Source organism: Camelus ferus, chromosome 27 (assembly GCF_009834535.1).
Source record: "Camelus ferus isolate YT-003-E chromosome 27, BCGSAC_Cfer_1.0, whole genome shotgun sequence".
Classification (NCBI taxonomy): domain Eukaryota; kingdom Metazoa; phylum Chordata; class Mammalia; order Artiodactyla; family Camelidae; genus Camelus; species Camelus ferus.
In genome coordinates, this window is record NC_045722.1 from 10,175,378 (window position 1) to 10,196,640 (window position 21,263).

General features: G+C 43.5%; 2 protein-coding genes across 3 annotated transcripts in view; both read left to right on the plus strand.

Annotated features, from left to right (window-relative positions):
* Positions 1 to 25: 25 nt before the first annotated feature.
* LOC116660291 lies at positions 26 to 18,695 on the plus strand. Of its 2 annotated transcripts, none has more exons than XM_032469430.1 (7): positions 26 to 662; positions 7,005 to 7,080; positions 7,868 to 8,282; positions 12,667 to 12,834; positions 15,960 to 16,070; positions 17,446 to 17,647; positions 17,912 to 18,695. In XM_032469430.1, exons 4-7 carry the CDS (start codon positions 12,832 to 12,834, stop codon positions 18,271 to 18,273), a joined length of 678 nt encoding a protein of 225 aa, XP_032325321.1. In that variant the 5' UTR covers positions 26 to 662; positions 7,005 to 7,080; positions 7,868 to 8,282; positions 12,667 to 12,831; the 3' UTR covers positions 18,274 to 18,695. The 2 variants fall into 2 exon arrangements, with proteins under 2 accessions (XP_032325321.1, XP_032325322.1); XM_032469431.1 differs by having other exon boundaries at positions 15,960 to 16,036.
* An 899-nt stretch (positions 18,696 to 19,594) lies between these two features.
* Positions 19,595 to 21,263, plus strand: part of AP3B2 (adaptor related protein complex 3 subunit beta 2) — a 31,490-nt gene continuing 29,821 nt past the window's right edge. The window contains exon 1 of the mRNA XM_032469423.1: positions 19,595 to 19,922. Coding sequence (XP_032325314.1) covers positions 19,810 to 19,922 — 113 coding nt within the window. The 5' untranslated portion in view covers positions 19,595 to 19,809. The remainder of the gene's footprint in view (positions 19,923 to 21,263) is intronic.

Sequence of the window (21,263 nt, forward strand, 5' to 3'; positions counted from 1 at the left end):
TATGCACGATTAGGGTTAGGCGGCCGACCGTTCCGTGGAGGGATGCCAACTGCCCGGTGGGGTCGGCCGAAGGAACACCTGGACTGGGGGTTGTCGTTTCTGGGTCCACGACCGCGGTCAGAGGCCCCGGAGCCGTTCAGCGGGTCTTGGGAGGGCGGCTTGGAGACTCCATCTCCTCAGACAACAACCCCCTTCTCCCACGGATGTCCTCTGGGAAATTAATGCTCCCTACCGCCAGCTGCCCTTGTTTTTTGCTTTGCTCCACCTGCCCCGTTCTGTACTTAGTTTCTTACTGTCTGTCGTTTACCTGTGTAGTCCCATATCTTGCCGTAATAATAGTTACCGTTTGCTGAGCATTGGCGGTACGTCTCACAGTAGTAGCTCATAAGCGGCTGACTGCTAGGACTGTTGGAAGCTCAGTACTTCCCTTACCATGGTTGCGATTGAGCCCCTACGTAGTCTTGAGCTAGACTGTGGATGTGGCACTTTCGGGCCTGGGAAGATAGAATTAAAATTACTGTTGTCTTAGTGTCCTAGGGCTGTCATAACGAAGTAACAAATTGCATGGCTTGAAACAACGGATATTTAATCCCTCACAGTTCTGGAGGCTGGACGTCCGAAATAAAGGAGTCAGCAGCATCATGCTTCCTCTGAAACTCTAGGTAAAACCCCTTATTGCCTCTTCCTAGTTTCTGTGGTGCCCAGCGATCCTTGGCCTTTTTTGGCTTGTAGCTGCACCACGCCAGCCTCTTAACTCTGTTCTCATAGGGTGTTCTGTCTGTATCTCTTCTGTTGGAAGAATCCCAGTCATCTTAAAGGGCCCACCCTACTCCATTATGACCTGATCTTAACTACTTACATCTGCAGTGACACTATTTACAGATGAAACACATTCTAATGTCGGGGAAGGACATGAGTGTGTGTGTGTGTGTGTGTGTGTGAAACCCTCCAACGGGATAGCTATCAAAGAGCTTGAGAAGTAGGCAAGCCAAACACCACTGACAATAGTTTACCTTTTTTTAAAAAAAATCTTTTTTTGTTTTGGGGGGGAATAGTTTACACACACACACACTTTTTTTTTTTTCTAAATAGAGGTACTAGAGATTGAACCCAGGACCTCATGTATGCTAAGGCAGGCCCTCTACCACTGAGCTATACCCTCCCCCCCAAATATTGACCATGAATGGCTGTACTACAAGTGAATTCAAACATAGTTCAGTAGGATCTCAGAAGTTTTCATGGACATTTGGGTTATACCCCTGATAGGTGGGTAGGATTTAGATGTGCCATCATAGACAGCATGCTAGACAGACATCACACATCGGGAAGCACAGGTTGACATGTAAAATAAGTTAGGTTAAAGCAGGAGGGATCTTGAATGTAGGCTGAAGAGTTTGGTGTCTGCTCTTTATATAAAATGAGTAGACTGAAGTGTTTCACAGTGGGGTTGTGCTTTGAAGATTAATTAGAAACTTGAGCCAAACTTACTTTGTGTTACTTATTCCAGTTTTCTTAAGAAAAGTCTTAAATCCTAACCTCTGAGCATATCCTGTGTTTTTTCATCCTGGGGTGTCTGCTCATGCTGTCTGTCCCTTAAACCTGGAATGCTGCTTTCAAGCTGCATAATTTTTCTTGTTGAATTTTTTTCTTGGAAAACTGTGCTATGATATGAGTTGGGGGAGGAGAGTTGTTCAAATTATTTTATACTATTAGCATTCCCCTAATAGCAAAACCTGACCAAAAAAATAGCACAAGGGAAAAAAACAAAACAAAACGAAGATCAGGCTCATTTGGTAAGCTTGATGCTCTAAACACCCAGCTAGCTCCTTTTAGATACATCTCTAAAAGGAAAAGGAGACATCAAGAAAAGTCTCAAGTGGAACAGCCAAATGAAACAAGCGGAATTGCTAACCAGTCAGCACTTCCCTGTGACTCCAACAGCTGCACATGAGTGCCCTCCAGTGCCAGGGAAGTGAGCAGAACTGCAGGAGCATAGGTGCTGCTGATGAAGTGACCTGGTATCTTTTTCTTCCTCTTCTTGATTGGCTGTTGCCTGCTATTAACTCCCATAGTAACTAGTCAGCCCCTTGCATTCCATTCCTTTCCAACTGTCCATATAGATGGACACACCTAGACTCACAGATGCTATGACCCCTGAAGATAAAAATCTGGCTTTTTTTTTTTTAACTCCATACCCTCCATATCACCTAGCTTTGAAAAAGCCATCACCCAGGCATTGTTTCCACATTTGAAGGGACAGAGTGTTGTATGAGGAAAACTTGTTGAAAGTTCTGAAAAACAAAAAGGAAGGCTTACATGAAGGAAAGGCGCATCAAGACCTTGAACATGAGGATTCAGTACTATAAAGATGTGATTTCTCTTGAAGATAATGCAATATTTTTTTTCTAGCAACTACTCTCTGATTTTCCCGGAGAACATTTCACACTTCCTCTCTTTCTCCAGAACTCTCCCCGGCCTTCTCAATTTCTTATTGATAAAATAGAAGCAATCAGGAGATAATCCCACACTCTCAGTCCTCCCCCTGCCCCCATCTGCCCACCTTCCTGAATCTGTCCCACATAATTTCCCTCCCATTAGCATGGGTCAGTCTGGGCTCTTATTTACACCCAGTCCCTCCATCTGTGAACTAGACTCCATCTCCTCTCAACCACTCAAGGACTATGATCCTGCCATTCTTCGTCTCTTTTCTGAATTGCCAATTTTTCCCTCTACTGGATGATTCCCTTTAGTTTACAGATAGATTTTAATAACTGCTGTCATTTACGAAAATATCCCTCCCTAATATTCTATTGCAGCCCCTACTCCATTTCTCTGCTTTCATTTACAGCAATACGCCTTGAAATTATAGATTCATTGTCTTTATTTTCTCATCTTCTACTGTCTTTAACCCACTCCAATCTGACTTTCATCCCCACCACAGCAAACCATTCTTGTTATGTCTCCTAGAATCCCTTGATATTGAAAAACTGCCACAGACAGTCCATGGGCCTCATCCTATTCCTTCCCCGAACAGCATTTCAATCAGCTCATCTCTCCCTACTTGATATTCTCTTCATTTGTTTCCAGGACAGCACACTCTCCTGGTTTTTCTCCTACCTTGCTGGCTGCCCTTTCTCAGTTTTCTTTGCTGTCTTCTCCTTTTCCTCCCAAGCTCTTATGTTAGAAAACTCCAGGATATGACCCTCTTTCCTGTCTACACTGATGTTCTAGTTGGTTTCCTCTAGTACAGTGACTTTAATCATCTCTATTTTGATGCGCTACAAATTGTCTCTTTAGTCTTGACAGTTCCTCTGAACTCTACACTTACACTTCCAAACATTAACTTCATATCTCCAATTTGATGTATAATATGTATCTCAAACTTAACATGTCTAAAACTAAGCTCTTGACTTCTGCCACCCTCAAACCTGTTCTTCCCATAGTATTCCTCATCTTATTAGGGTACCAGCAGTCACCCAGTCGCTGAGATCAGAAATCTTGGAGTCATCTTTGATGCCTCTTTTTCAAAAATATTCTTTATCCAACCTATTAGCAAATGAGTTCTACCTTTAAAATATATACTGTATCTGATCACTTTTTTCCCCCAGTACAATTACTAACACGGTCCTAGCCATCAGCATCTTTGCCTGGATTGCTGGCTGAGCATCCTTACTAGACTCCTTCCCTTGTCCCTCTATTCCACACAGAAGCCAGAGTAATCCTCTTAAATCACCAGTCACTCTCCCATGACAAAGTGCTCAATGACTTTTCATCATACTTTGAAAGAAAATCCTAAATCCCGACCATGGTCTTGTGGGGCCCTATGAGATCTCTGCCCCAGATGGCCTTTCTAGTCCATCTCCTACCACTATGCCTCTTGCTGTCAACACTTGAGCCAGTCTCTGGCTTTCTTATTCCTCAAACATGTCAACTGTGTTCTTACCTCACAGCCTTTGTATTTGCTACTCTCTCTGGAACCATCATCCCCTAAAATATATGCCTGACTTGACCCCTCACTTCATTCTGGGATAGGGTTACCAGATACAATACAGGATGCTCAGTTACATTTGAACTTCAAATAAATAATGCATAGTTGTTTAGTATGTACATCTCAAATATTTGCCATTTATCTGAAATTCAAATTTAACCGGGTGTCCTGTATTTTTATTTGCTAAATCTGCCAATCCTTTTCTGAAGTTTTTATTGTTTTAGTTCACGGAAGGGGCTGCCCTTTCCTGGCTCTTGCCTCAGTTTCAGCTTTCCTGCTGGCACAAGCCTGTGCCCCAGGTATTAAAATCCAGTCCCTACAGCAGGTATTTGGTTGCGTTACTTTGTGGATCATGGGGCTTCAAGTCCCATTGTTGCAGGCTTTTTATTTAGGACACCTGAATATTCTCTCTCTCTCTCTCAATATATATGTATAAAATAGAGGCGAATATATATATATGTAACTGAGCAGGGTTCTATGGGGCCTTCCCAGGACAGACCCCCACCCCCACCCTGCAATATACACCACCTGCCTTTTTTTTGTAGAAAAACGTTAGCCTCCTATGCCTTTCCCAAGTTCCAAAGAATAAATTTAATCAGAGAAATTAGACCAGTGAGAAAATGTAGAAGCAAAGGAAAACAGTCAAGAAAGACAAAATAATAATAGTCTAGTCATTAAACAAAGTCTAGGACTTTTGGATTTTCCCTCAAGGGCTATAGAAAATATTCTGAGCCAAACCCTTCAAGCTGTTTTGCAGATACTGAAACCCCCACAAGATGGAAGAAATTAACTGTATGCTGTCCACAAGTATGTTGACCCCAGATGGGTTGGAACCAAAAGGTTGATGTTGACTCCCAATTACCTCACCGCCAACCAGCCAGTCAGAAGAATGTCCATGAGCTGATCCTTTACCACAGTCCAGTGTAGTAGATTGGCTTTACTGCATGCAGATAAGGGGACCCAAGTTTGGTTTGGTTATATATATATTAGAAGCAATCAGGATATATTTATAGAGAGAGAATCTGCTATATATATTATATGTATATACTTTTAAAATAAATTTAAAACCTGTTGCTTTCAGGCTCAACTATGAGTTTAGGTTTCTCTTAAAGTATTACAGGTAACATTTTAGTATGTTTGAAAAGGGAGACTTCATTTCCACGCGAATTCATCCTGCTGTCTTGTCCCATAGTTGACAATTTATTGATAATAAATTTCCTCACAGCCACTTGTTCCCTGTCTATTTCTATGTCTAAAGTACGTCCTTCAAAGTTCATTGAACTTTGATGTGTGTCTTCTACCTCTCTCTTCTGCATAACCTTGCTAAGATTACATCTACTGGGGGGAGGGTATAGCTCAGTTGTAGAGTGCATGCCTAGCATGCACAAGGTCCTAGGTTTAATCCCCAGTACCTCCATTAAACAAGCAAACAAACCTAATTACCTCCACCCTGGAAAACAAAAACAAACAAAACCCCAAAAAATTTGTTTAAAAAAGATTACATCTACTGATTCATGACACCAAGGTTTAAATGTACAGCCAGCCCCTCACATCATGTTTATGATTTGTTTACCTTGATAAAAACAGTTCCGCTTATAGCTGCAATTTTATTCTAAGAAATCACAAGGCCCTTTGCATGGCATCATGGGTTTGACTTTCCACTGGTAAAGAGTATGTTCCTTAAATATTTCAAGTGTCCCGGGAAGGGACTTTGTAGTGATGAAATAAAATCTCTATTTTATGGCAAGATGAGAAAAATTTAAACATAAAATTTTTCTTTGCCTATTTGGGCATCCTCCCTCCCCTTTAGTGTGTGTTGTGCACCCGCATTAACCAGACTTCCTTAGACAAGAACCTATTTAAGATTGAGGTGATAGTGGCTATGTGCTCTCTGTACCTGAGTGAGACGTCATTTGGCTAAGATGATGGGACATGAATACTGATATTTTACTCTGAGTGGAAGAATGCTGGGTATTTTCTGTGGGGGCAACAAATTTATTTAGAGAATAGCTTTTCAGTGTTTCATGCGTATGTACGTGTTGGGAAGTTCTGAGTGTTCTCCATTTCTCCATCACACCCTCACCCTGTGGTAGATACTTAGCTGTAAGGTATGCTAAATGCTGGTAGGAGGGAGGGACAACTATTTCATGTGTGAATCCTGCCCTATATCGCTCTCCTATACTCAGTGGGCCATGGTATTTCCTGGTTCTGCATCCATCTAGTGTTCTGTAGAGTGAATTGGTTTCTTGCTTGGCTGTATCTTTCACCCATCATTTATTGTTCCTTCATCAACTTTCTATCTTCCAGAATTTTTTTGAAATCTCTGATCCACTGATGGTTCTTTTCCTATTCTTTTATTTAGATTTTTATGTCTCTTTTTTTTTCTTAAGTATTATTTTAACGAGGTCTAAAGAGGGTGAGATGAAAAAAATCAACTGTTTTTTCTACCTCCCAAATATAACAAAAGACAATTCTATATCACTGCTTTCCAATTCTCACCATTAAAAACAACTAAATGTCAATCAAGAGTTAATTGATTAAGCTGTGGTCTATTCATGCAAGAAATACTAGGCATTCATTAAAAATGATGTGAATCTGTATTTTTGTCATCAATAACTAGGCAAGACGAATATGGGGAAAAAAGCAGGTTACAAAGCAATGAGTTATAAAACTATAAATTAGATACATGCATACATATGACTGAGGGGAGAAGGGAGACCAGTTACAATAGTGGTTAAATCTGAGAGGTAATATCCAAAGTCCTTTGTTTTTATTTCTTTAGACATCTCTGTGTCTTCTGAACGTTTTTAACTGTTAGTACATTTTTAATAACTAGAATATATATAAATCTATTTTTGAGGTAATATAATGACTATCTATATACATAGAATTTTGTGTACATCTTGACTTCCTTAAGCTAAATTCTTATATTTAAATTATTTGTTCACAAAGTTATTTGTTCAAGAGAGTACATTATTTGAAGTTTTAAATCCATATTTCCAAATTTCCTCTCCAGGAAGAGTGCCACTATATATTTACCAGCAGTATTTGACAGTGCTACTTCCCTAGACCCTTACTAGGGCCAAGGAATGGTAAGTCATCACTCATTTTTCCCTTGTTAGCCAGTTTGATAGGTCATCACTTCTGGTGCTTTCTACAAGGCGTGTCTCATCTGAATTGCACTCAAGGGGTTATCCCTTTCAAACTGGTATTTGTACACCTTCCAAAGTTTTTCTTTGCTTTCAGCTCTTTCTATGTCAACATTTTTTTTGTCTGTCTGGTTAATTTTCTTATGAGTAGTTATCAAAAGAACTACTTTAATATTTGGAGCCCTTCTCTACCTAGTCTGTAAAAATGTGACAACAAAAACAATAAATTCCTGAACTCATTTCATCAGATTTCAAAATGATTTTTCCTCTGGTTGAGGCAGTATAGGGAGGGAATTAGGAATGTGGGACTTACAGTCAGACTGCCTGAGCTCAAACCCTAACTCTGCAACAGCTTACCATCTGTAACCTTAGTCTCATTAATGAACTAGACTCGGTTCCCTTATCTATGTAATAAGGACTATGTGGAACTATCCATATAAGCACACGACACAGTGCTGGTACATAAAATCTCTTAAATTACACTTATTACTACTATCAGCTACTGTTATAAGAAGAGATACTCCAGAATAGGTACAATGCTATAGGCTGAATTGTGCCCCCCCCCCAATTTATATATGAAGCCATAACCCCCACTGTGATGGTATTTGGAGATAATGTTGGGAGATGATTGAGTTTGGATGGGATCATGAAAGTGGGGCCCTCATGATGGGATTAGTGCCCTTATAAGACAAGAAACCAAAGATTTCTGCTCTCTCCCCCCTAATGTTAGGAAACGGCAAGGAGACACTCATCTAAAAGCCAGGAGGAGGGCCCTGGCAGACCTCCACCACGCTGGCACGCTGATCTCAGGCTTCCAGCCTCGAACTGCAGGAAAGAAACTTCTGTTACTTAAGCCACCTAGTCTGTAGTGTTTTGTTGTAGCAGCCTGAGCTGATTAAGACATACAGGACCTGGATTATCATTCAGCATGAGACCTAAGAGACCTGGGGAGAAATAAAGGAGGGGTAATGACGATAGACCATGAGAAAGTTAGGTATGCACAAGGTACAGGGAATACAGTGCCTGACACCAATGCTTCTCATGTGTCTGTCTTCACCCTCGAGGCTGCTTTTCTGTCATTGGAGAATAGCTGCTGTGATCTGGTCACTGTTTTCCCAAGCAACAAGAACTTGACCCACCTGAATGTGAGTGACAATTTTGTGGAAGATTATGAAATGAAGCTTATTTATGAGGCTTTGAGTCATTCTGACCATAAAATTCAGAATGTGGACTATGTGTTCTGCAGCTTTACCTTTGTATGGTATTTACTATGTAGGGAGTCTCTTTGGATGAGAAAGTTGGAATTTGAATCTGTTTAGAAGAAGCTGAGTTCTAAGTAACTCATTTTTCTAGTGGAGTTCTCAGTAAGTCTTTTGTCTTCCTTATCCTCAACATAATACAGGTTTTTTTCCTCATCTTCCTATGAAGCTCCACTTTTTCCTAGAGTTTTCTTTTTGTGTAAAATAATGCTCTTTTGTTACTAAGTTAGCATTAGGATATTAGAATAGGAATTAGAAATTTTCTACCCACAACTTCATTAAATTAAACGACTACTTTAAGGTTCACTTGTTCATTCTATATGTGAACAATTTTGTACACTTATTTATTCATTTAATACTACAGTTGATGCTTGAACACGTAGGGGTTAGTGACATTGACCCTCCACATAGTCAAAATTCCATGTATAACCTTACAGTTGGCCCTCCACATCTGGGGTTCCACATCCACAGATTCAACCAACTGTGGATTGTTCCTATTTATTGAAAAAAAAATCTGCATGAGTGGACCTCCACAGTTCAAACCCATTTTGTTCAAGGGTCAGCTGTATTTCATTATTGCTCTCCACTTATAATATTTACATAATACTTTATAGAACCCCATTATCTCCAGCAGGGAGTTGGTGATACACAATATGTGTGGCTCATGGATGTCAGTCTGCCCACTCAAACCAGGGCCCAAGAGAGGAGATGGTTTGTCCACCAAAGTGTAAGTTTTAGCCTCCAGCATTTTTAGGCCAATAAGCTCAAGGTTTATAATATTTAGAGGGGATTTTGTTTTGAGAAATTGATTTGAGTTTAGCAGTTTGTCAAGAGAGGCATAAAATTTCTAGAATATAAATGAATGTTAATAGAAGGGAGAGGAGATTTAGAATATCTGATTATTCTAATTAAGTCATTTTCCTCTGGAAGGAAAACTTATGTGGAACTTTGCATAACTAGATGATCATTCACTTATAAAACAGGGAGATAAATGATTTTTATCATAGAACATAAAACTGCAACATATAAGCATACCTGTTTCAAAGACTGTTGATCAGAAACTTCGCTTGAGGTACCATCTCCACTGCTGCCTGAAATGGTCACCAGGGTTTTTGTTTGGTTTTGTTTTTGTTTATAGTATAATTGACATTATATTAGTTTCAGCTGTACAACATAATGATACGATATTTGTATACACTGTGAAATGATCACCACAATAAGTCTAGTCAACATCCGTTACCATACATGGTTACAATTTTTTCCTTGTGATGAGGATTTTTAAGAACTACTCTCTTAGCAAATCTCAGATATGCAACATAGTATCATTAGTTCTAGTCACCATGTTGGACTGGCCATTCCATCCCCATGCTTTGTTTATAGCTGAAAGTTTGTAATTTTTGACCCTCTTCACCCATTTTGCTCCCCACGCCAATCCCAGCAACCACCAGTTTGTCCTCTGTATCTATTAACTTAGTTTTTGTTGTTGTTTGTTTTGTTTTTTAGACTCCATATATAAGTGAGATTGTACAGAGTTTGTCTTTCTCTGTCTGACTTATTTCACTTGGCATAATACCCTCAAGGTTGATTCATCTTATTGCAAATGGCAAAATTTCATTCTTTTTATGGCTGAATAGTATTCCATTGTTTATATCTATATCTATATCTATATCTATATCTATATATATATGTATCACATCTTTTTTATCCATTCATCTGTTGTGAAGATTTAGGTTGTTTCCATGTCTTAGCTATTGCATCATTGGGGTGTACGTATCTTTTCAAATTAGTGTTTTTGTTTCCTTTAAATAAATACCCAGAAGTGGAATTGCTGGATCATATGGTAGTTCTATTTTTAATTTTTTGAGGAATCTCCATACTGTTTTTCATAGTGGCTGCAGCAATTTACAATGCTACTGAAAGTTAAAAAGTGTTCCTTTTCTCCACAGCCTTGCCAACACTTGTCTCTTGTCTTTTTGATAACCATTCCAGTGAGGTGATATCTTACTGTGGTTTTGATTTGTATTTTCCTGATGATTAGGCATGTTGAACATCTTTTCATGTGTCTATTGGTCATCTGTATGTCTTCTTTGGAAAAATGTCTATTCAGATTCTCTGCTCAGTTTTTAATTGGATATTTTTGCTATTGAATTGTATGAGTTCTTTATATATTTTGGATATTAACCCTTTATCAGATATATGATTTGCAGATATCTTCTCCCATTCAGTAGGTTGTCTTTTCATTTTGTTGATGATTTATTTTGCTGTGTGGAAGTGTTTTAGTTTGATGTAGTCCTACCTATTTGTTTTGCTTTTGTTGCCTTTGCTTTTGTAGTCAAATCCAAAAAATTGTCACCAAGACCAACATCATGGAGATTTACTGCCTGTTGTTTTCTTCTAGGAATTTTATGGTTACAGGTCTTACATTCAGTGTTTATTCCATTTTGAGTTAATTTTTATATATACTGTAAAATAGTCTAGTTTCATTTTTTTGCATGTGGTTGTCCAGTTTTCCCAACACTATTTATTGAAGAGACTATCTTTTCCAGATTGTATATTTTCATTCCTTTACCATAAATTAATTGACCATAGGTTTACTTCTGGGTTCTCTATGCTGTTCCATTGAATGTCTGTTTGTATGCCAATACTATACTGTTTTAAATACTATAGTTTGGTAATATAGTTTTAAATCAGGGAGCATGATGCCTCCAGTTTTGTTCTTCTTTCTCAAGATTGCTTTGGCTATTCAGGGTCTTTTGTGATTCCATACACGTTTTAGTATTGTTTGTTCTGTTTCTATGAAAAATACCATTGGAATCTTGATAGGGATTGCATTGAATTTGTAGGTGGCTTTGGACACTTTAACAATATAAATTCTTCCAGTCTATGAGTACAGTATATCTTTTCATTTATTTTGCCTTCTTCGAATTCTTTCATCAATGTCTTATAGTTTTCAGTGTAAAGGTCTTTCATCTTCTTGGTTAAATTTATTCCTACATATTTTATTCCTTCTGATGCAATTGTAAATAGTATTGTTTTCTTAATTTCTCTTTCTCATAGTTGGTTGTTAATTTGTAGAAATGCAACTTATATATGTATTTCCTACAACTTTACTGAATTCATTTATTAGCTCTAGCAGTTTTTTGGTGGAGTCATTAGTGTTTTCTATATATAATGTCATCTGCAAATAGTGACTGTTTTACTTCTTCCTTTCCAATTTGGATGCCTTGTATTTCTTTTTCTTGCCTAGTTGCTCTGGCTAAGACTTCTGATACTCTGTTGAATAAAAGTGGCAAGAGAGGATATACTTGTCTTGTTCCTGATCTTAGAGAGAATGCTTCCAGCTTTTTATCGTTGAGTATAATGTTAGCTCTGAGATTGTCATATATGGACTTATTATGTTAAGGTACATTTCCTCTATATGCACTTTGTTGAGAGTTTTTATCATAAATGGATATTGAATTTTGTCAAATGCTTTTTCTGCATCTATTAAGATGATCATATGATTTTTATTCTCAGTTTGTTAAAGTGGTGTGTCACGTGTGGATGTTGAACCATCCTTGCATCCATGGAATAAATCCCACTTGATCATGGTGTATGATTTTTTAATGTATTGTTGAATTTTGTTTGCTAATATTTTGTTGAGGATTTTTGCATCAATGTTCATCAGGGATATTGGCCTGTAATTTTATTTTCTTGTGGTATCCTTGTCTGTTTTTGGTATCAGTGTAGTGCTGGCTTTATAAAATGAGTTTGGAAGCATTCCTTCTTTTATGTTTTGGAAGAGTTTGAGAAGAATTGGTATTCTTCTTTGAATGGTAGAATCCACCTGTGAAGCCGTCTGGTCCTGGACTTTTGTTTGTTGGGAGATTTTTGATTACTGATTCAGTCTCCTTATCTCCTTACTAGTAATCAATCCATTCAGATTTTCTTTTGCTTCATGATTAAGTCTTGGAAGGTTATATGCTTTTTAAGATTGTATCCATTTGTTCTGGATTGTCCAATTTGTTGATGTATAATTGTTCATGGTAGTCTCTTATGATCCTTTGTATTTCTTTAGTATCAGTTTTAATGTCTCCTCTGTCATTTCTGATTTTAACTATTTCAGTCCTCTAAATAGCAGGCAAAGAAAAACAGTGGAGAACAATAATACTGGAGAACAATAATTTGAGTTTGACTTTTCACTGGAAACTATAAAGGTCAGATGATAGTGGGGGAAAATCTTTAAAGTACTGAAAGAAAGACTGTTAATACAAAATTATACACCCAATAGGATGAAGATGAAATAAAGTTATTTTCAGATAAAATAATTCATCTAAGAGAACTCATCACCAGCAGATCTGCACCACAAGAAATACTGAAGGAAATTCTTCAGGCTAAAGGGAAATGATACCAGGGAAAAACTTAGGCCTTCAAGAATGAATGAAGAGGATCAGAAATGGTAAATATCTGAGTAAATATAAACGAGTATTTTTTTCTTCCTACTTTCTTTAAAATACAGGATAGTTTAAAGCAAAAATATTATCTTGTGGAGTTTATAATGTGTGTAGATATGACACATATAACAAATATAGCATAAAGGGTGGGGCCGGGATGGTAGTAAAAGGACCTATTTGGTTACAAGGCTTCTACATTTTATGTGAAGTTGTACAATATTATCCCTAAGTAGATTGTGAACACTTAAGTAGTTACATTGTAATACTAGAAAAACTGCTAAAATATATGACAGAGAGGTAGAGCTATCAGTAGATAAAATGAAATTCTTAAAAAAAAATTGATATTGCCAAAAGAAGACAGGAATGGAAGAACAAAGAAACAAAAATCAGAAGGGAAAAAACAAATAGCAGGTCAAACTCCAACCATATCAATGATTACATTAAACATCTATGGACTAAACAGTCCAATTTAAAGGCAGAGATTGCCAAAAAAAGGAAGAATCCACTATATTTTGCCTACAAGAGATGCACTTTACATATAAAGACACAGACAGATCAAAAGTAGATGGATGGTAAAAGATATACCTGCAAATAGTGAGCATAATATCGGATAAAATAGACTTCAAAGCAAAAAGTATTAGCAGAGATAAGGAGTGACATCCATAACCATAAAAGATCGATTCATCAGAAAAAAATAACAATAATAAAATCCTTATATATCTAATAATAGAATTTCAAAATCCACAAAGCAAAGTTTGTCATAATTAAAGACAGAAAGTGGACAACCTCACAATCCTAGTTGCAAGTTTTAATGTCCCTCTATTAATTGATAGGAAAACTACATTTTAAAAAATCAGTAAAGATATAGACGATCTGACCAACATTATCAACCACCTTGATCTGATATTTATAGAATACTACACCCTAAATGTGCAAAATATACATTTTCAAGTGCACATAGTATATTCATCAATATAGACATATGTTAGTTGATAAAACAAGTCTCAATAAATACAAAGGAATTGAAATCATACAGAATTTGTTCTCTGACCACAATAGGGTGGGTATGGGGCACTTGGGTACCCTGGAGTAATGGGAGAAGAGTGGGTTCAGAGAGCAGGCCCAAGTGGCAGTGCCAGCACAAGCAGGGACGGGGTAGGGGCTGAACACCAGGAGGAGGGGAGAGAGGTGGGTGAGGACACCAGTTACCCACCCCAGACCCGAGCCTTACAGTCTCTGGCTGCCCCCAGAGCTGTCAGAGGGAGGGACTGCTGCCATCAGATTGGCCCAGGAGGTGATGTTCAGAACAGGGCCCCAAGGCGTCCTGCTTGGCTCCTGTGTCTGAGGGGCAGACAGCTAGTCCTCCCTGCTCTGGCCACAGAAGGAGAGAACCTAGCAAGGTACAGAGCATGACTATTGCAAGGTGAGCTACTTGGGCTGGGGGCTAGGATTCAGGTGGGATCACTCTGGGCCAAGAGAGGAGATGGTGACCAAAAGCTTTGTAAGGGAAGAAAGCGCCAGCCCAAGGTTTGCTGGGGGCTCAAAGGAAAGGCCTGCTCTGCCCCACTGGAGAGCCTAAACCTTGTTCTGGCTGGAGGTGGCTGGCTGGGAGCGGTGACCCCAAAACCTTGCTTCCCACAGAGGAATTCTTTGTCCAGAGTTAGACTGAAGGGAGTCAGAAGTGGGTGGGAATTTCAGGCCAGACAGCAGCCACAAAGCCAAGGCCCCACAATGGCCCCACAAGCCCTGTGCTCAGTGATAGGGCCCCACTGGGTTGAGGTCTTCCAGGAATCTTTGGGGGAAGAGCAGAGCCTGGGGCTCCAAAGCGACTGCCTGTCACCCCCACACTCAGTTGCAGGACCACCCTCACCATTGTTCCCCTGAAAGCCTCGGTCAGGGTGAGAGGGGAGAGAGCTCATGTCCCCAGCAAGGAGGCCCAGTGGGGTGGACAGGCACTGTCAGGCCAGGTGCCCAGAAAGTGGGATGCTCTGTCCCCTGAGCTCTTGCTCACAGCTCCAGGACCTTGTTCCTTTTTCTTTCTTACAAAGAAAATAGCCGCGTGGCTCAGTGAAAGCCAAGGGTAAGGTCAGGAATTCCTGCTGGGGGGTCGTCTGGGGGAGGGGGAGCTCGTGTGCCAGCAGCATGAGAAACAGTACTGTACAGAGATTAAGGTCATGGGCATTAGAACCAGACCATCTGGGCCTAATCCTGGTTCCTCCACTTACTAGTCTGTAACCTTGGCAACCTCTCCAAACCTCAGTTCCCTCATCTGTAAAGTGGGGGAAAAAAAACAACAGTATCTATTTCATGACATTATTGTTAGGGCTAAATGGGGCTTCAGCACAGTTTCTGGCAATAAATGTTACTATTATTTTGGAGGAACCCCATGTGTGGGTCTAGATCCCCTATCTAAAGGGGCATCTCCTCATCCAGATTGTGACTCAAAGTCCAGGGGCCCAGCTGACGGTGGCCAAAGTGCCTCATTACCCCCATCACCACTCGGGAACGTTTCAGAGGGAGAGTCAGGGGTGGGGCCCTGCTCTCCAGGGCCTTTCCAGCTGTGTGATTTCCTGAGAGCTCTGGGGCAGGGGTCACAGGGAGGCAGCCAGTCTCTAAGGGTCCATTGTTTTTCTCCTTTGAGCTGAGAAAGACACATTCTCCTTTGATGCTCAGTTCTGCATGCTCAGGCACAGACCGAAGATAACAAATCCTGCCCCTCTCTCCTTGTCTTGCTCACAAAGAGCTCTCAGTGCTTCACAATGGTCCTGTGATGCCCAGCCTTCCACGCTTATTGTCCCCAGTTGACAGATGCGGAAGTTGAGGCCCAGAGGGAGGAAGTGGCTTATTTGATGTCGCATATAGAGAAGTGGCATAGGCAGGACTCTGTCTCCCAGTCCTGTATCCTGCATTGCAACACAAACTCATGGGCATAAAGACGGATAGCCCTTCAAGCAGAGTGCACAGACTGAGCGGGGAGAGGGGAGAGGGGCTGTGGCTTGGATCCTCACGCCTCAGGAGCCAAGGGGTAACAGCTGTGTTGTGGGTTTTTGTTTTGTTTTGTTCCTCCTTAGATGAGCTTCACATCCCAGGTAACTAAGAGCAGCCCTCAACTTGTCTTATCTTTTTCCAGGTGGGGTCCTTCTGCCCCAACAGGAGCCAGGAGAGTCCACCCTCTTCCACAGCTATAACCACTGCTTGGCCCAATGGGTATGTGGAGAGTGGGAAGCAAGAGAGGCTACTGGTAGGTTGCAGGAAAGCATGACCAAAGTCCACATGGCTGTTCACATGACTAGGTCCTCCTGTGGTCTCCTGAGGTAAAGAGAGAGATAGGAGACAGGAGGACTGAGCCTAAGGTGACCAGCCGTCCAAATTTTGCTGGGTTCCTGGGATGTGAGGTTTCCAGTTTTACAAACCTGGAAGGCCCCAGGAAGACTGGGATGAGTTGGTCCCCTGAGTCTTTCACAGCTCCCAGTTTGGGAAAATGTGACTCACCCAGTAATAGGTAGAGGATACTATGGACTGAGGCCAGGAGGGAAGGAGAGGGTCAGGGGACAGAGAGCCACACACAGTGGTTGGCACTCTGTAGTATGGCTTGGGCATCCCTGCTCCTCATTTGTATGTGGGTCCTTCCCACCAAGTCATATCTGCTGGAGTCAATCCCCTCCCTTCCAAAATAGATAAGAGACCTGGAGAGGGGTGAGCAGTGAATGGGCCACTTCCTTCTCCCAGCTCCTCTGCCAGCTCAAGATGGCTCAGTGTTCAACGGGCCCTACTTTTACCCCCTTTCTCAGGCTTTCTCTGAGACCAAAGCTCAGGCACAGCCCAGGAGGCCATCCTCCCAAGTCTCCAAAGCCCTCTGTTCCCAGTAAAGATAGAAGAAATCTGAACTAAATGCATTTCTCATTACTTTATAGAGGAAAGGGAGATAAGAGAGGTGACTTATGTTTAGTACAAAGGGCACAAGAAACAGTCACACAGGCATAGATTAAGCTGTGTTTACTCTGGCAGTGTATAACTTCTGTGAACCATGGTTTCTTTATCCTGAAAATGGGGATAGTGTACCCATCTTGTCAGATCATATTAAGCATCAAATGAGCAGTTGCTCAATAGATGATGGCAGCTGAGGCTGTTGGAGGAGTCTTCTGTCACTCAGACTTGGGAAAAGATGCCTGTCCTGGATCTAGATCTCACCCAGGTTTCTCTCTTTCTTTAGGACTTCTGCTAATCTTAGGTATAAGCAGTCCCCAGTGTTGCCTCCAGAGAATGGCAAGATGGGAGAAGACTGGGGAAGGGGGATTCTAGAGGATGGGGAGGGGAAGAGGATGGAGAGGCTGGAATTTGAGATGAGAAGAAAATGTTGGATGAGGAGGTCCCAACTGCTAGAAACTGAAGGGTGGCTCAGGGCAGGATTTATCCATGATGTCCAGGCCTCTGAAGTTCCTCAGCACAAGGAGGCAGGTGTGGGATAGTGAAGACATTCACCTCAGGCTTAACCCCCAGTCAGCACTCCCTGAGGCCTAGGTGGCCCATCTAACCCAATGACCAGTGAAAGGAACTGGGTTCTCCTTCATCCTGGCCTGCAAAAACCCAGCGGTCTGGTCCATTCCTCCTTCCAGGCTCCAACTGGGGAAGTCAGCACCATTAAGTTCTTCCTATCTGAGGTTTTCCTGGGTCAGCTCTTCGAGGCTGTGGAGTTGGAGGGCAGCCAACCTGAGCTTGGAGACCTCTTCCTGTTGAGGCTGATGTCCCCCACTGGACGCTGGTGCGGAGCCCATGTGGGCGTGTATTGTGGCCAAGGAGAGATCATCCACTTCCAGGGTGAGTGTCTCTGGCTGAAACAGGGCCCTTGTCTTGGAACAGAGGCTTCCCATCAAGCCCCACTCCATCAATGGGTGGGGCTTCATGGGATGAAGACTGTGGGTCAGGGCAGATGGTACAGGTCTCTGAAGACAGGTGCTTGGGGACCCAGCGCATGTGGCTCAGGGCTACGGGCTCCTGGGAGATGGGGGTGTGAGATCTTAGGGCTGGAGTCACATGACCTAAGCTCAGCTCTGATTCACACTTGTCTGGTGATCCCCATAGGCAAGAATCCTGGTGGCCACAAGCTGCACACATTTTTGGGCTACTGTGAAGGTATTGTATCTAAACAGAGGCAGCGCCTGGTGCTGTGTGCCCGGTGCTGCGCTCCCACTGGCTTTGGACACATGCTGCGTAAATGCAGGGGGATTGACCACTCTGTGCTAGAGCGCTGTGTACATAAAGCCATGGATGCTGACCCACCTTCCTATCACCCAATGTGGAGCAACGGTGTGCACTTTGCACTACATCTGCTCAGCTTGGACCCCCTACAAGAAGACCAGAGTCCCACTAGCCCGGTGAGCACAGCTCAGCTACCCACCCAGGACCTCACCCCACCTCCAGAGCCGGTTAACAAATGCAGCTAACCAATCTGCTGCTGCAAAATTCATACCCTCCCTCCCCACCCAAGGTCACCTTCCTCAAACTCAAGATCTACTTTACTCTGGTAGACCCAAAGCCCCCAGAAGCAAACTAGGCCTGCTAACTCATTAAGATTCTACTCTGAAACCCTTTTGGGGCCACTGCAGAAAGATCCCAGCTCACAGGTCCTGGGCATATCTATTTACTTCAGCCTACTTCAGCCATGCACTGCCATGGTCCTGGTCAACCCTCATTCCCATTCCCCAGTGGAACCCATGTACAGAACCAAAGCTCCACCTTTCCAGTCCTCACCCATCTCCACCCAGGCCCACCAATTCTGATTCTGGAGATCAAGACTCAGCCCTGTGGATCCTTTTGCTCTCTGAATCCAGTCTTCCTCACCTCCTCCCCCAAGCCCAGCCAAGAGACCCCAGCTTTTCAACCTATTGCCCTTAATTCAACTAGATCACACTCCTTTCTCCAGCCCACTCACAACTTTCCCTCTAGACCCAGGCCGTGTTTCCTTGGGGTGCCTTGGGCTTTGGGAGATGAACTGGGGGCCTCACATGATCCAAGAATTTTGGCAATCATACCAGACCCTAACTCAGCCTCTTCCCTTTTCCTTCCTTCCTAGGTGTCAGTGGATGTGGACTTGACTATGGACTAGCCATGACCTCAGGCATGCCAAGGTGGGCATGGGGGCTTCGGGAATGGTCATTAAACTATTTTCCAAAGCTGAATTCAGGGTTCACCGCCCCCGCTATTCTCTCCCCATCTCTCCACATCTGCATCTACATCTACAGCAGCCTGCTGTATGTAAGCTCCTCAGCCTTCCTTAAATACCATCATCTCCAGGGAAGTCCCTGGCTTCCTGGTGAGAAAATAGGACGCTGTCAGAGGGGCCCAGATTTTGTAGGAGAAAATGGAGTGGGGAGAGGGACCGACCTTGGTCTCTGACCCAGTCTCAGGGTGCAGTGCCTCCTTCCTGCTGTAGGACCCTCAGTCTCAGTCTTGTGGCACAGCTTTTCTCTTAACCCCCCACCCCACCCCACCTTTTCTTTCATTGCGTGGGTGAGTATCCGTGCTTGAGTCTGGAATGAGCGGAGCTTCCTAGAAGCCATACCACTGAGACCTGGTGTTCTGGAGTGGGTTCGGCATCCTGGAAGGCTGTCCCATCATCAGTCCAGGAACTTCCACCTACCCCCAGACCTTTAAAGGGTCAGGAACCTTCCTTACGGGGTTGAGGCGGGGGCTGATTTCCGAGGGATTGGGGCGGGGCTAGACCCTGCTGCACCTCCCCTCCCGCTCCCCCCACGGACACGCCTTCCGCTCCGCAGGCGCTGGTGCCTTTAAGAACCTCAACGCCCTCCGCCCTGATTGATAAATCCGCGCGCTGCCTCCACCACAGTAGATTGCTGCCTCTGCAGAGCGCGGGCCGCGCCGCCGACCTCGCCTTCCCGGACTGCGTTCCCTTCCTCGACCCCAGCCGCATCCGGGCCGCGCCAACTCCTCTCCAGCGAAGCTCTCTCCTCTGCTGCCTCATGTCGGCCGCCCCAGCCTACAGCGACGACAAGGGAGGCTCTGCGGGCCCCGGGGAGCCCGAGTACGGCCACGACCCGGCGAGCGGCGGCATCTTCTCCTCCGACTACAAGCGGTGAGGGAGCCCGCCGAGAGGGTGGCTAGACCCGGCGCCGCAGCGGGAGACGCGCTCCGGTACCACGGACAGCGCCTGGGCCCGTCCGCTGCGGCCCAGCCCATGCCCCGCCCCGGAGCCGCAGACCGGAAGCCCCCTCCCGCAGCGGGCACCGACCCTGGCAACCCTCGTCCCCACGCCAGCACCCTGCTCGGAGGGGCCGGCCTGGAACCCGGGAAGGGGATTGGAGGCTGGTGGGGGATGGGCTAGCCAGCTCCGTTTCTGGAGGACCAACCCCAGGATTTCTCCTGTTTGTAGGTTTGGATCACAGGGTCCTCGCCTTTTTCCGCGCGTGACGAATTGACCCTGAAAGAACGTAGGGGAGGGGCCAGAATCGGCGAGCTTGAGCCGCGGGCCTGTCCGGGAAGGACAGTCCTGGATACATACTCAGAACCTCCCAGGCCTGGCCCCTCCTACAGTCCATTTTCCCTCATTCTGGTCCCCGTGTTCTCATCCCCATCTACACTCTGGCGCCCACACTCCTGCTCCCCACTTTGCCCCTATGCTTACCACTCTTCCCTTTTACCTTTGGCTCATTCGTTCGTTAATTCGTTTATTCGTGAGTTCTGAATCAAGCATTTTTAAGGGCCTTGTCCTTGTCCTAGTCACTAAATGCAGCCGTGAGCATGATTCAATTCTTGAGAACGTCCTCTAGTTGTCTAGAGGGGAACACAGGGAAGATTCTGTCAGTGACGATTCAGTGTAGTGGGGGCAGTCAGAGGGATGAGGAGTTGTTCCCTGGGCCTGGAGAGAAGGGAGAGGGGGAGAGCGAGGTATGTTTCAGGCAGAGGAAGAGGTGAAGGAGAGCCTGGTCACAGGTTTTGTAGGTGTTAGTACAATGTGGCCAGAATCTCTGAGCAAGCCCCCAGGAGTGACCAGATATATAGGTGAGGAGATGCCAAGGTTGGAGGTGGCTGTGGCCACGGAAGAGTTTTAAACAGGCAATAGCAGATTAGCATTTTAGAAGGATGCCAGGCTGGATTGTGGAGAAGGAATGTGCTGGACTGAGCAGGAGACAAGTGAGGGGATGTTGAAATTGGAGGAGGGGGGACATGATGGTGGCCTAAGTTTAAGAGGGTTTGAGGGCTGTTGAAGTGGTAGAAGCCGCAGACCTGATGATTACTTGCGAGGGGAGGGGAGGTGAGAGGAAGGGGCCAGGAGAAGATAAGGATAATACTCCAGTTACTAGTTCTTGCAGCAGATACATGGTGGTACCATACAGTGTAACTAGAAATAAAGTCATTACAAGCAAAGTTGTGGGAAATAATGTTGAGCCCAGCTTTTGACATGCCGAGATTGTAA